The sequence below is a fragment of the Felis catus genome, chromosome E1 (genome assembly GCF_018350175.1).
Source record: "Felis catus isolate Fca126 chromosome E1, F.catus_Fca126_mat1.0, whole genome shotgun sequence".
Classification (NCBI taxonomy): Eukaryota; Metazoa; Chordata; class Mammalia; order Carnivora; family Felidae; genus Felis; species Felis catus.
Window position 1 is genome coordinate 13,513,254 of NC_058381.1, and position 13,752 is coordinate 13,527,005.

General features: G+C 50.9%; 1 protein-coding gene across 10 annotated transcripts in view; it reads left to right on the forward strand.

Annotated features, from left to right (window-relative positions):
• Positions 1–13,752, forward strand: part of TRPV1 (transient receptor potential cation channel subfamily V member 1) — a 41,989-nt gene that overhangs the window by 5,476 nt on the left and 22,761 nt on the right. For 3 of the 10 annotated variants that reach the window (XM_045044059.1, XM_045044060.1, XM_045044058.1), the window contains exons 1-2: positions 12,339–12,743; positions 13,547–13,713. In XM_045044059.1, the coding sequence (XP_044899994.1) occupies positions 12,457–12,743; positions 13,547–13,713 (454 nt within the window). In that variant the 5' untranslated portion in view covers positions 12,339–12,456. Of the gene's footprint in view, positions 1–168; positions 293–1,047; positions 1,079–1,432; positions 1,543–2,028; positions 3,855–8,493; positions 12,744–13,546; positions 13,714–13,752 lie in introns of those variants that run through there. The other 7 variants (XM_045044057.1, XM_019817317.3, XM_023244721.2 and 4 more) reach the window with 7 other exon arrangements.

Sequence of the window (13,752 nt, forward strand, 5' to 3'; positions counted from 1 at the left end):
GACATGAAACCCAGGCTTGGGTCACATGCACTGTTGGAAAAGTCCTTCCCTACTGGATTGTGCCATGTGACCCTGAGGTCCCTTTCTCACTCTTGTTCTCCCTTGGCCACAGCTGGTTATAGCTGAGGCAGGGGGTCGCCCAGTGCAGTAAAGCAGACTGGCTGAGATGAAGATGCAGGGATCCATGCTGCCTTCTCACCATGCACTTCCCCTCCAAGGACAGCCTGCTGCAGTGGAGCTGCTCCAGATCCTTAACACAACTGGCTCAAAGGCACAGAACAGGGAAGGAAAGGTGGGTGGCATGACCAGCAAGGGGGACGGATGCTATGTGGCCCCACCATTCAAGCACATTGTTCCCAATAGTCTGACCAGGCAGGACCCTTTTTTGGGGGTGTGTCTGGGCAGCAGTGTATTTTTCTCCTGCACATTCTTGGGAGGCCTTCCAAGGGAAGGGATGCAGCTGGGCATGCTCCTGTCAGAGAGGATGGTCAGTTTAATCAGAGAACCCCTTATCCTGCAGGCCCTAGATTTTCTTTCTCTTGGTGTTGGCCTTGCTGGCCTACCATATGTTTCTGGCCTGCAGAAACATCCCACTGGAGTCAGCATCAAGCGTGTGGGGTCCCAGAGCATCTTAAACCTTTCTGTAGTTGGTAGGGATGACCATGGAATGGCTCCAGGAAAAGGCTGTCATTCCTGCATCTAGTTCCAGACTCCTAAGAGTGATCCCAAGGCTCAGGCAGGCCTGACTCTGAGACTCCTAGGCAACTATGAGTTTGGGAAGTGGCCATGTTGTTTCTTTGTAAAGGTCACTTTATGAATTATGTGGTTGTCTGAGCTCTTAGATTAATCTGCCTTGCCATGCTGATTGGATTTCAGATACTAAAGCTCATTCTTTAAGAGCTTTGTCCCTTTAATAAGACACACCTGTCTGCTTTGGTAACACTAAATTATGGCATAGCTGTAGGGCTTGGTTTGGCAGGTTGGACATAAGGATCATTTGTAGGTTGTTCTGCAGAAAACCGCACCTGCTCCATGATTGTACCAGGACAAGTAGCTGTAGATCACTCGGGAAAGTCATGTGAGTTTTCTCTCAGCCAAGATGAGTTGACACCATTATTCTGGAGCCCCTATGGAAGGCCTTTGAGAGAGGTCACCTTGGGATAGGCCGAAGGATAACAGATAGCCTGTCCATCAGGAGGAGTTGGCCCTCTGACTCCTGGGAGGCAGCCTGTCTTGTATTCTCAGGGTGCTATGGATGGAGCCTGTAAATGTAGGATTAGGAACTGGATGCAAGGCCAGGTAGCCCAGACCAGTGCCCAGTGTGGTGCCGGAACTCTCTGTTCCCTTTCCACATGTCCACTCTATCTCTGAGGGCTGAGCCTTGTGCAGTCCAAGCTTGCCAGCTAAAAGCTCTGTTACTGTTTTTATTGCACAGGCCTGGAGCCTCTGCAGTGGGGTTGAGCACAGCTTCCAGGGCCTCATTTCTTCAGCCTGAAATCATAAACCACTCACTGCTTTTGCCGTCATTCCCTGGAGGTACCAGTAAGTGTTTGATACCAGTGTGATCCTCAGATGAGGAACTGGCCTTTAGGACTGTTTGCCCATATCCTGATCTTATGAGCAGGTGGTAGACTTGCACTTTCTCCCCAGATTTGCTTCGGCCAGCAAAATGTGACCAGAAGTGTTCTACTTCTAAGCAGAGGTCCTTAGGAGCCAGTGTGTGATTTTCCACACCGTTCCCTTTGCCAGGAGTGACTGGTGGTGTCCCAGAGAATGGAGGCTCTGTCAGCCTGCGTTCCATGTTAGGGCACTATGGTGTAGAACCCTCACCAACAAATGTGCAACATGAAATGTGACTGAGAAATAAACCTTTGATGTTTGAAGCCACTGAGATTTGGGGTTGTTGCCACAACATAACTTAGTTTATCTTGACCACTACAACCACAGTAGAGACTGTGTCTAAGAAGCCTCAGCTGCACCCAGCACAGACCCAGACATTTATTGAGCACCCACTAGGAGCTGGGTGTTCTGTCAGGACAGGGCTAAATTGCCAACACTAGGACAGATTAACATGTGTGCAGAAGAAGGAACAATTCATTCTTTATGTAAGTGACATTAAGCTAAACCTTGGAGAGTTTCAGTCCATCAATACCAACAGCAGTTAACATTTTTTGAGCTATGTAGTAGGAGCTAATCTATACTTATTTGGACCTATTTGATCTATATGGTGACCCTAGAAGGTAGGTACTATTATCTTCATTTCTCAGATGAAGAAACCGAGACACAAGTTAAGTAACCTACCTAAGATCAGAACTCTAAGATTCAACCCCAGAACCCATTTTCTTTAGCATTCTAGGCTGAGAGAGCAGGTGTATTCACATGAAAGTGACCGGCATGAGCAGGGTGTGATGAACTGTCTGGTGTAACTTGGTCACAGGGCTTATGAAAGGGTGTGATAGAACTTGTGGCTGGACGTGTTGGCCAAACTGTGAAGGGTCCTAGATGCCAGACTGAAGGGTTTAGACTTTCTCCTGTGGGCAGCAGAGTGGAGGACAGACTTCATGAGCTTTAGGAGTATAACTGTCAGCCATGGGGACTTTAGAGTGGAGAATGGGTGTTACGGGAGGTGGGGGCCCAATTGGAGGGGCCTAGAAAACAGCTTGTGAAAGACCGTAGGCCTGAACCAACGTGGGGGCAGAGCCTGCCACACATACCCTTCTTTTGGCCCTTGACTACGACTAGATGCATATAATGTTTATGTGGCTTTCATGTTCTTTATTCTTCTTCTCAACTGACTGAAAGCTGCTTGAGGGCAGGCTTCCTCTTAGGTGTTCTCTGCCCTGCCCTTCTCCTTAATCTTGGGCTGATGCCCCTGTTTGAATGTCCTTCTCCCGGGGAAGAACACAATACCTTGTCCAGGGCCCAGCTCAGATGCTGTCTTCCTGCTGCACAGTCTCCCTGGAAGCATATCTGTGACTGGATTATAATTGCAGCTGGCATCTGGGACCCAACTCAGTGTTTGCTGTTGGCATGGCCTGTTGGCTCCTGGCTTGTGCCTGTTACAGCATGCCCCACCCAGTAAAGCGTCAGAGAGAGCCTAGCAGTTTTTCCTCATGTGTCCTGGCCTTCTTGAGGTCAGAGACCATCTTATTCATCCTACTCACTTGCTGTGGTTTGCTAGTGCTTGGTGGGGCTTCAGGGTAGAGGGTGGTTTGCACTTGACCTCTCAGCCACGATTAGATGGACAGATAGCCCATCTTTGAAATTGAGAGATTCTGGGTTTAGAGATGTTCACTGTGTGACTCATGAAACATTAAGCAAATCTTGTTTTTTTTTCATTAAAAAACAATTAGTCACAACCTCGAGCTAATGGCCGGAGATAGCTCAACAATCAGCAGATGCGGTTCTCTTCTGAAATAATCATGATGAGAACAATAACCCCTCATGCTTGCCTAGAGCTTTACCAGCTCACAGAGACCATTCATTCACATCCAGTATTCTTATTAATCCCCAGAAAAGCCTCATAAAGCAGGCAGGGCAGGTGCCTTCACCCGTTTTGGGGATAAGGACCCAGAGCTTCAGCTATCAGCCCAAATTTATGGAGCGGGTGTCTGCTGGGCCCGTCTGGGTCTCCTCTCCTGCCTCTATTCTCTGCCCATGCATCTGACCCTCCAATCACTTCTCTCTCTTGTTGCCAGTACCCGCCCTGGGTCCCAGCTCTGCAGAGAGGGGCTCAGCTGTTGGGTGCTGAGTGGATGTCTCATCCCTCCCCAGCTTAGATGGCCAGCTCCATCCACTTCTGGAGTGCGCTGTCCCCTCTCACAGAGCCCTGCCCTCCATGGGAACTGACTCAGGTGGGTACCTGGTGACACTAATACACAGACCAAATGCAGAAAGGAAAGTAGTTTTCTTCTAAGTCTGCTGTTTGCCATTTGTATCCGGGATCCCTGAGGCCATTTAAAATGTGGGAAGCAAGACACAAAAGTCAGGAAGTTAAAAATCCACACAAGATTTAGAAATCCCAAGATAAGACCGGTAGAGTTGGCACTGTCCTCGGGTGGGTTACAGGTACTCGCGGTGGTGCTTTAACCACCTTCTCTGGGGCCAGAACTAGCTCTGCTTATTCCTACTTGGGCCCTCCCAGAAATGAGGGGCTGACGGTTCCTGATTTGGGTAATCAGGCTTTTATTAGCACACGACAGTTTGCTGGTTTCTAGCTGTACCAGAAAGTTTGGCTTCAAATCCATGAGGGACCCAGATGGATGAAGAAAATAAATGAGGATCCCATTGCCAGGGTCAAGGGCTGAGTTTAAGTCAATGTGCCCCCCTGGTGGTGACGCTAAAGAACTGCAGCCATTGATGACCTGAGGCCCAGCCCACTTGGCCCACCCACGTGCTGGTGTGGCCCCTAGCACTTTGCTGCACTGCCTCTTGTTCCCATCAGACCTGAGCTTGAAGTACGCGCCCCCTCCCAGAATTCATCACTGAAACGTGATCTACTTACAAAGAGTTTTAATGGATACATCATTACATAGATTCAAGAACACCTTGTTGGCAAAATACCACCCAGAAAACCAGGCTGATGGCAGCAGTGCTCAACCCTAAGGTCTTGTGTCTGCTGCCATTTCTTGAGTTTTAGTAGAACCACTCAGTGCAGGTTTGGCTCAGATAAAACCATGCCAATAAATGTATATGTTGTGCTCCTTTGGGCAAGTTGTGGAGCTAGGTAGGCTTAGAGAAGGAGAATTGAGGGTGCAAGAGCCCTGTCACTCTGGAGCCATTAAAATCTGCCAAATAAGACACAAACCTCAGAGCAGTTAAAGCTCAATGCAAGCTTTAGGAAGCTTCAGACAAGACTAGTATGGTTGTCACTGTCCTTGGGCAGGTAACATAGCCTGTCTATACTTCATTTCCTCATCCATAAAATGGGGGACAAAATCAGACTCTCCTCATGAAACTTTGTGAGAGTCTGATGAGCTAATGCATAAAGTGCTTATCCCGGAACCTGGCACACTGCATGGTCTTAATAAGCATCCACTGCTATTATCGTTGTCTTTGTGATCACATGCACTGGTTGCTGCAGGAAGGTGCGGGTCTAGATTTCTGTAGGGGTTTAGAGGTGAGCACTTTGGCTGGGCCCTTGGTGGAGAGGATTTTTGGAAGAGGTGGAGTTGAATGATAGAGCCTCGGCATCCAGAGGTCCCACCTGCCACCTGGGCCTTAAAAGACAGGTTAAGTCGATGCATAGTGCAAGCACGTTGGACAGAAAGAGGTCAGGGGAAGGGGGTGGAGGCAGGCACAGTTAGTATGGCTTGGGAGGAGATGTGTCCAGGTAACAGAAGGGGCTGGGCCACAGTGGGAGTGGAGACTGGGGTTGTCGGCTCAGGGTACCAAGCCGAGGGGTAGGGCCTTATTCTGTAAGGGGGTGCAGTCAGGAGGATATTCTAGGTCTGGGGATTGGGAGGTCATGAGTCAGGGTGCTGGGCACTTCTGGTGCCTCAGGTGAGAGGAAGTAGCTGCCAGCCGCAGAGAGGGATCCATATGAGCCACAGAAACGTAGCCTGGACAGAAACAGAGAAGGAGAGGCTGGAGATGACAAAGTATGTCAGACTTTGACAAGAAAGTTGGTGCCTTAGGGGCGCCTGGGTGGCTCAGTCGGTTAAGCGTCCGACTTCAGCTTAGGTCATGATCTCACGGTTTGTGAGTACAAGCCCCACGATGGGCTCTGTGCTGACAGCTCGGAGCCTGGAGCCTGCTTTGGATTCTGTGTTTCCTTTTCTCTCTTCCCCTCCCCCACTTGTATGCTGTCTCTCTCTATCAAAAATAAATAAATGTAAAAAAAAATTTTTTTAAATGTTGGTGTCTGATAGGCAGTAATGTTGAGGGGAGGGAGTGTGGAGGGCAGAGGGGTTCATCTTGGGACATGCTGATAGGAAGGGGTTTGTAGCTCAGGGGAAAGGGTGGGGCTGGACCCCTGGATGAGGGAGTCCCTGGCTTGGGCATGTCAGATGGGTCCTTGGAGGAGTGGGGGTCTCAGAAAAGGGTAGGAGCAGATAAGGGTCCTTTTCCTGTATATTGAGGAAAAGCTGTCAGGGAAGGAGGAGAAGGGCCAGGATTTCCCTGCAGCCCTCGCAGCGTGCATGGTGCCATGTAGACTCTGGGAGATGTTGTCAGTGCCCAATGGCTATGTTACAAAGGGGACACATTTAGTGACATGTGTAGTCCTCACTGGAGGCAGAAATCACCTTGGAAGCTAAGGGGACACCTCTGGTAGAGAAGTATAACCCTCCCCTTTCTTGGACGTTGCCCTGGGCTGGCCAGTTCTCTCAGTGCCTTTCTCAGATGTCTCCCACCCATGCCCCAGGGCTGCTGTGGCTGAGATCCAGACCCGGCCCAGCCAGTGTGTGAGCCAGAGGCTGTCCCTAACACAGCATCAGCATGTCGGTCTCCACACCGAGGTGTTCTCTGCAGCACCTCTGGCCCACACACATGGTTAGAAGGAACAGTGACCCTAGAGAACTTGTAGGTTGAGGGGTCACTGCTGGTGAGTTTTTAAAATATGTGTAACAGATGGTTATGCATGATTAAGAATGAATTCCATGGTCCAGCAATCCCACTTCTGGGTATATGCCCAAAAGAATCGAAAGCTGTGACTCAAAGAGATATTTGTACACCCATGTTCAGAGCAATATTCCACAGGCAAAAGTTGGAAGTAACCCAAGTGTCCATTGACCGATGAAGGGCTAAACAAAACATGGTCTACACATGCAATAGCATATCATACAACCTTATAAAGGGAGGAAATCCTGTAGTATGCTACAAGATGGATGAATCTTGAGGACATTATGCTAAGTGAAACAAGCCAGTCACAAAAAGATAAATACTGCACGAATCCACTTCCATGATGGTCTTAGAATAATCAAATTCATAGAGACAGAATGTAGACTGGTTGCCAGAGGCTGGGGGAAGGGAGGAATGGGAAATTGGTGTTTAATAGGTATAGGGTTTCAGTTTCACAAGATGAAAACAGTTCCGGAGATGGATGGTGGTGACATTATAAATGTACTTAATGCTCCTGAATTGTACACTGAAAACTGGTTGAAATGGTATTTTTTCATGTTATAGGTATTTTACCAAAATTTCTCAAAAAAGGATGAATTCCAAGGTTCATTAAAAATTTTTTTTAACGTTTATTTTTATTTTTGAGACAGAGAGAGACAGAGCATGAATGGGGGAGGGGCAGAGAGAGAGAGGGAGACCCAGAATCGGAAGCAGGCTCCAGGCTCTGAGCTATCAGCACAGAGCCCGACACGGGGCTGGAACCCACGAACTGTGAGATCATGACCTGAGCCAAAGTCAGACATTTAGCCAACTGAGCCACCCAGGCGCCCAGCACAGATTTCTCATATGTAAAATGAGTATGCCCAGGGTTGTTGTGTGGCATGGGAGAGTGGGTTTGTGCAGCTTCTCTGTAAACTGTAAAATGTCGTGCAGAGTCCACGAAGTGTCTGCACTTCAGTGTCTTGACTCAGGGGTCAACCTTGGGAGCTACTCCAAGGAGGGCTACGATGGGACTTTTCTGGCACATAGCTGCTCATTTCAGGCCATGTAGGGCCCCCGGCTTTTTGGAGTCCTATAGGGTTCTACAGGCAGCTGCTGCCAGGATGGGTTCTGCAGGGCATTTCAGGTTGCAGACTGTATACATGCTCAGAAGGACTTTGCAGCCTTTCTCAGCCATGTTCCAGGAGGGAATTATTCCTTGCAGTATTGACTTTCCTCCTATGCTTTTACAATCATACTAAGAGAAATAAGAAAATAGACACGGAAATAATTTTCTGTGTTTTGTGGTTCCATGAGGAATCCCAGTTGAGTAAGGCTGGGACCTGGCAGACCCAGAAGCCTCCACAGTCCTTCACGAGGCTTCCACAGAGAATGAGAGGCCCAAGAGAGGCAGGCATTTGTCCAAGGTTGCACAGAGTTGGCAAAGCCGTCATTCAAAACCAGGTTCCTGAATGTCAGGCCATGACTGTGTGATGGGTGATGTGACCCTTTACATTCCTTCCACATTTTCAAACTGGAGCAGTTTCATGATGCTGGGTTTTACTTCTCTGGTTGTTGAGTTTTTTCCCCAGACCACCCTATCTGTAAGAGTGGTGGGTTTGAGAGGCCTGAGCAGTGGCCTCCTTTTTCTTGAGAGCTGAAGTCACAGCTCTGGCTGGCTCTGGGCTGTGTGTGGCTAAGTGCACTGCGGCCCTGGCATGGTGGGAGGAGGGGCAGCAGCTAAGTGGTTTCTGAAAAAGGGAAAAAATGATGGGAAAAGCTCTGGGATCCTCTGGGAATCAGAACCACGGCAACAGCAGCTGCTGCCATTGCTGGAAACATTTTCCTTGAGTGCCAGAGTGTACCCACAGCCCATCCCTGCCAGCGCTGAGTGACCACGGCCCAGGGAGGGGCCACGGACCCTCACAGAGGCAACTCTTCTCCCCACACCAGTCCAGCTCTCCCTTCAAGTAACGAAGTCTTGGAGCTCGCCGGCACCTGCTGTGTCCGGGGTGCGCTGCGTCTAGCTGGTGAGTCCTTTCTGTTGTTTGCTGGCCGGTGCCGATGCTAGCTTTTAGAATGGCACAGGGAGCTGTCAAAAACTGAGCCCTGCCTCTGTCCGCTTGGGTGACTATGAGCAGTTCAACTAGCCTCTCAGCACCTTAGTTACCCCATCTGAAAACTGGGGATAATAACAGTGGCTGCCTCAAAGGTCATGGTGACGCTGAAGTGAAGCTATAGCTGTGGTGCACGTAGCCTGGTTAATCGTAAACACTTGGCAAGTGACTGTGGAGGTTGCTATTGTCATTGTGTATGAGTTGCATCAGGGTCATCCTGGACCCTCCTCCTGGAGCAAAGAGGCCAGTGGTTTGTGGCCGGAGGTTTCGCCACATAGCTCCTTCCAGGCTGAAGGGGTGCTGGGCGGGGTGGCAGGAGTCCTGGGTTCTCACCCAGGCTCCACTCGCTCTCTGTTTTAGATAGGGTTCCTGTGGCTCTTCATCCATAGGTGGGGTAGCCCCCGGATCTCCGTCCCACTTTAGGAAATGCTCAGGTAGGAATTTCTCTTTAGGAATGATCAGGGGTGGATCCTGGACCAGTTCCCAAGAGCCTGTAGGGAAGCTGGAGGCAGACAGGTGCTTTGAGCAGAGAGGGAGCAGGAGAGCTGCACCCCGGGATGTGTCAGCTGGATTAGGGAGAAAAAGGGGGCTTCACCCAGGTGGTGGGCAGTTTCCTTCCTGGCTCTGGAGTTGAGAAAGATCCAGAGGCCAAACCAAGTTTTGCTGAGCAGGGTCATTTTCTTCAGGACAGTCCTTTAGTCTCCATTGGTGGGTTTGTGAATCTTGCCTAAACCAGAACCGCCATCTCCATCAGACACCCCAAGTCATAGTTGGAAATTTCCCCCATCATCGTAGGACATTCAACTGTGATAGGTACCTTGCCACGGGGCTCATGTGCTAGACACACCCGGGCCTGGCAGTGGCAGACTATCTTGTCCCTGTCCACCCTGCAGCCCAGAGCAAATGGCCTCTCAGTCCCTGTCCTGCCCTCTGCTCTGGAAGAAGCTTAGTTTCCAGTAGGGAATCAAGTGTGAGGCATGCAGTGCAGATTTGGGGTTTGTTGACTGACCGAATGATGGTACTGTGTGGGCTGCTTCATGTTTATTGGGTTTGGTTAGATTTGGACCAGTCAGAGGGAGAGGCAAAAGGTGACACTGTGGAATGATTTGTGGGGGCCCCTGCTAATGGGTGCTCTGGTTGGGATATTAAGAACTGTGAGTCAGGCATCAGGTTTATTCTTGGTTTTGTGGCCAGTCCTACCAAGGGGAGATGCCCTGCGAGAGTCAGGCCCTGGCAGATGGCCTGGTTCCTACTTGTACTTCATTTTGGCCTTTGAGCTTCCTGGGATGCTTGTTTGAGCAGGAAGGTGCTACCGGTTGGGGCTTCTGAGCAGAAGGGGGTTGTCCCTGCCTGCCTGGCCCCAGGGCTAGGGGACTTTGGGCTGATCAGTTCCTCACTCTGGTGTGAAGTCCGGGGCTGAGTTTAATGGCTGAGAAGACCCCTGTGGTGGAGTGCTAGAGATACTCTGCAGTCAGGCTTCTGGGTATCAAATCCAGGTTCCACCTCGTCCTAACTGTGGCCTCCAGCAACCACTGTGCCTGAGTTTCCTCATCTGTCAAATATTTACCTCTTGGAGATGTGAGAATGAAGTGAGCGCATGTGAAGTGTTAGAATGGTACCCACCCTTGCACAGTACATGCTCAAGCACGTCAGTTACTTTCTTTCTTACTAGCCTCCTGTGCCTTTTAATGGTAGCAGGCTCCACATAGTATGAACATAATAAGACGTTCTCTTCCGAAAGCGCAGATGAGCGTTGGTGTTTATGCTTCTGAAGCTTCTCATGGCTTCCTACCATCCACACAATAAAGTCCAAATCCTGTTCCTTGACGTTCAAGGACAACAGCCATCTGGTTCTGTCCTGCTGCCTGTCCTCCAGGCCCACTGGCTTCCTCTTCACCAGCTACTTTGGGATCCCCATCCTCTCCCCTGGCCCCAGATCAACCCTCCTCTCCTTCTAGGCCCAGATCCTCTGTCACCTTCTCCATGAAGCCTTCTTCAGGACCCTGGCCCCTCCTGTGATACCCTGCCCCAGCCAGTGCCTGGTTTCTGTCTCAGATGGGGCCGAGTCCTCTCTGTGCCCCCAGCACAGGCCTGGGTACCCAGTAGGATTCAGTAGATGGCTGTTGAGTGATGGGATGAACAAATGGGTGAGTGGTTGGAAGGAGGATTCCCTGTGGCCAGGAACACTTCCTGCTGCAGGGTTTCCATCTGAGGGATAACCCAGAGAAAGACTCGAGCCCCCCTGAGAGGAACAGCAGGCAGGATGGAAAATGGGCCGGCAGTCAGCTGTCTGTCTTCTTCGCAGGTTGCAGAGTGGTGAGGCTGCCTCATTTATTTTTCCCCCAAGGACCTGGGCATCAGATAATAGCTGGTCTATTGCCGAGGCCCAGCTGTGTGCTCTGAGTGTTCACTGCCTGAACTTGCACTTGAAAATGCAGGTTGTGAGCAGCTTCCCATTTCTTGACTGGCTATTTTTTGGAATCCAACCACTGCTGGAACATGAATCTCACTAACTTTCTTTGGAAATGGGAACAAGAAGGGTCTATATCTGATCTCTTTCATATCCCCGACAGTGACCACAGCTTTATTTCATAGAGAGGGGGATCAGGCAAGTGCCCTGCTCAGGAAGAGGTCTTAGGATGTGGGGGAGATAAGGCAGTGCCAGATAGAAATTGCTAGACTACATAATGGATGGTGCTAACAGGGCCACGAAGGATGATGGACAACCAACTGGACAACACTCTGGATGGGGAGGGAGCATGGCCAGTGCAGAGCCTGGGGGTGTGGAGGAGGTAGCATTAGTGTTGGACCCCAAAGGGAGGTGTCCTCTGAAAAGTGATAGGATTTGGGCATGAAGAGGAGAAGGAAAATGCCCCCCAAGTGGAGACACTGCAGAGGCAAAGGCCTCTGAGATGTGGAACAGCCCTGGGTACCAGGGAGTGGGGATGCCCTGCTGGATGGAGGGAGGAGTGGGACAGAAGGTTAGGAAGGGGGTGGAAGACACTATCAAAACAAGTTCACGGCCATATGTGCTAGTGCTAGCTGGCAGCTGAACACCACATGTTCAGGCCTGGAAGGCCTGCGCCAGCCTCTAATCTCTTAAAGTTTAAAAATTCAGGGATGCTTGAAATTTCACAAAAATGACAAAAAAGTGCAAAAAGTCCCCACCAACTCAATAGTTGCAGCTGCCAGGTCGAAGAGCAAAAGCAGGCAAGCACGTGGCTGATGACAGGGACACGTGGCACAAGAAGGCCTGTGCAGCATGGAGTGTGAGCATGTCAGTCTCTGCCGCTCACTCTGTTCACAGAGACACAGCCTGTTCTGCTCTTTGAGGCTGAGCCATTCTCATCACCGAGTCCCTCCCTCAATGCCCAGCCATTGACAGCCACTCCCATTGTTTCTTTTATTCTGATCTTGGAGGGAGGCAGAGCAGTAGTTATGATCCCACTTTGCAGATGAGGCAACTGAGGCCCAGAGAGGAGAGCAATCCATTCATGTCTTTCAGAGCCTTATGGCTTCAAGCTGGGGAATACATCCATCCTTGAGCCCAATGCCCATGGGGTTGCTAGGCCTGCTCACCCCTGGGGCCTCTGAGGTAGGAGGTATAGCACCCTTAGAAGCTTTAGTTCTGGGGGGCTAGGGCCAGCAGCTGTTGGATCTCTGGGGTGTCCTGCTTCACAGGGGCTTTTGCAAGGAGGGCAGATGGGAGCTAGAGTTGTGGAGTCCTCAAGCTGGGCACACACCTGATCTTGGTGGCTGCCTGCAGGCTGCCTCTCAGGCCACAACGGATCTGACAAGGATGAAGAAATGGGGGAGCTCAGACTCAGGGGAGTCTGAGGAGCCACCCCAAGAGGACTCCTGCTCAGACCTCTTGGATGGAGACCCTAACTCCAGGCCAGCTCCAGCCAAACCCCACATCTTCCCCACGGCCAAGAGCCGCAGTCGGCTTTTTGGGAAATGCGACTCAGAGGAAGCTTCTCCTATGGACTGCTCTTACGAGGAAGGCCAGCTAGCCTCCTGCCCAGCCATCACCGTCAGCCCTGTTGTCATCATCCAGAAGCATGAGGATGGCCCCACCTGTGACAGGTAAGCTGCATCTGGAGCCTGAGCCCCTCCCCACCGGGAGCCCACTGGCTCTGCCAGCTGAGGCCCCAGCTATGGAGATACCATGTGTTCCTCTAGCTTATGGGCTGAAGGTCATAGAGCCAGGGAACTGGGGAGGCTTCACAAATCATCTGGTCCAGCATCTGCACTCCTAGGAGCCTCAGGACACATGGTCATGGATGCTGGCCTATCTGCTGATCTTAGCTGCAGGCTGATCTCTAGGTTTCCAGGCCTCAAATGCTCACCAGCCCCAAACACTTAGACTCTAAGTTGAAAACCTCAGGGCCAGGATGCTTTTTAGAGAGTGCAGAACAGTTCCAGTGACAAGCCCAAGGGCCCTCTCGCTTCCTCCAAGGCAGGTGAGGGAGGTACATGGGCCAGCTGACCTCCAGGCCAGTGTGAAGACACTTTTTCACTTAACAGGAACCATCCAAACTGCTGCAACTCCCCGCCTCCAGCCCCCTCCGGGCTACTGCCCCCAGAGCCCCAGCTCCTGAGTAGGCAGAGAAGTGAGTGGCTTGGGTGTTGGAGGAAGCGGTGGCAGCAAAGACTTTCTAGATGGTGCCTACAGGCAGGGTGGGGACAGAGTGTGGACACATGCACCCCATCATTCCCTGTTACATCAGTTTCCTGGACGGTCATCTAGACTGAGGGATGGGTTTTATATCATGTTTTTTCACCTTTTGGTTTACCCTGGGATTTAGTCATGCTCCCTGACAAGCTCTGGAGGCCCCAGGGCTGAAGGGAAATCAGAGCAGGAGATGAAGGTGTTTTCTGGCCTGCAGGCAGTCTTCCCAGGACTCTGCTCCTGCTGGGTCTGAGAAGAACCTCAAGCTGTATGATCGCAGGAAGATCTTTGAAGCCGTCGCTCAGAATAACTGTGAGGAGCTGCAGAGTCTGCTGCTCTTCCTGCAGAAGAGCCAGAAGCACCTCATGGACAGCGAGTTCAAAGGTGGCCCCTGCAGGGCCGGGCTCCTGGGTCGGGCCCCAG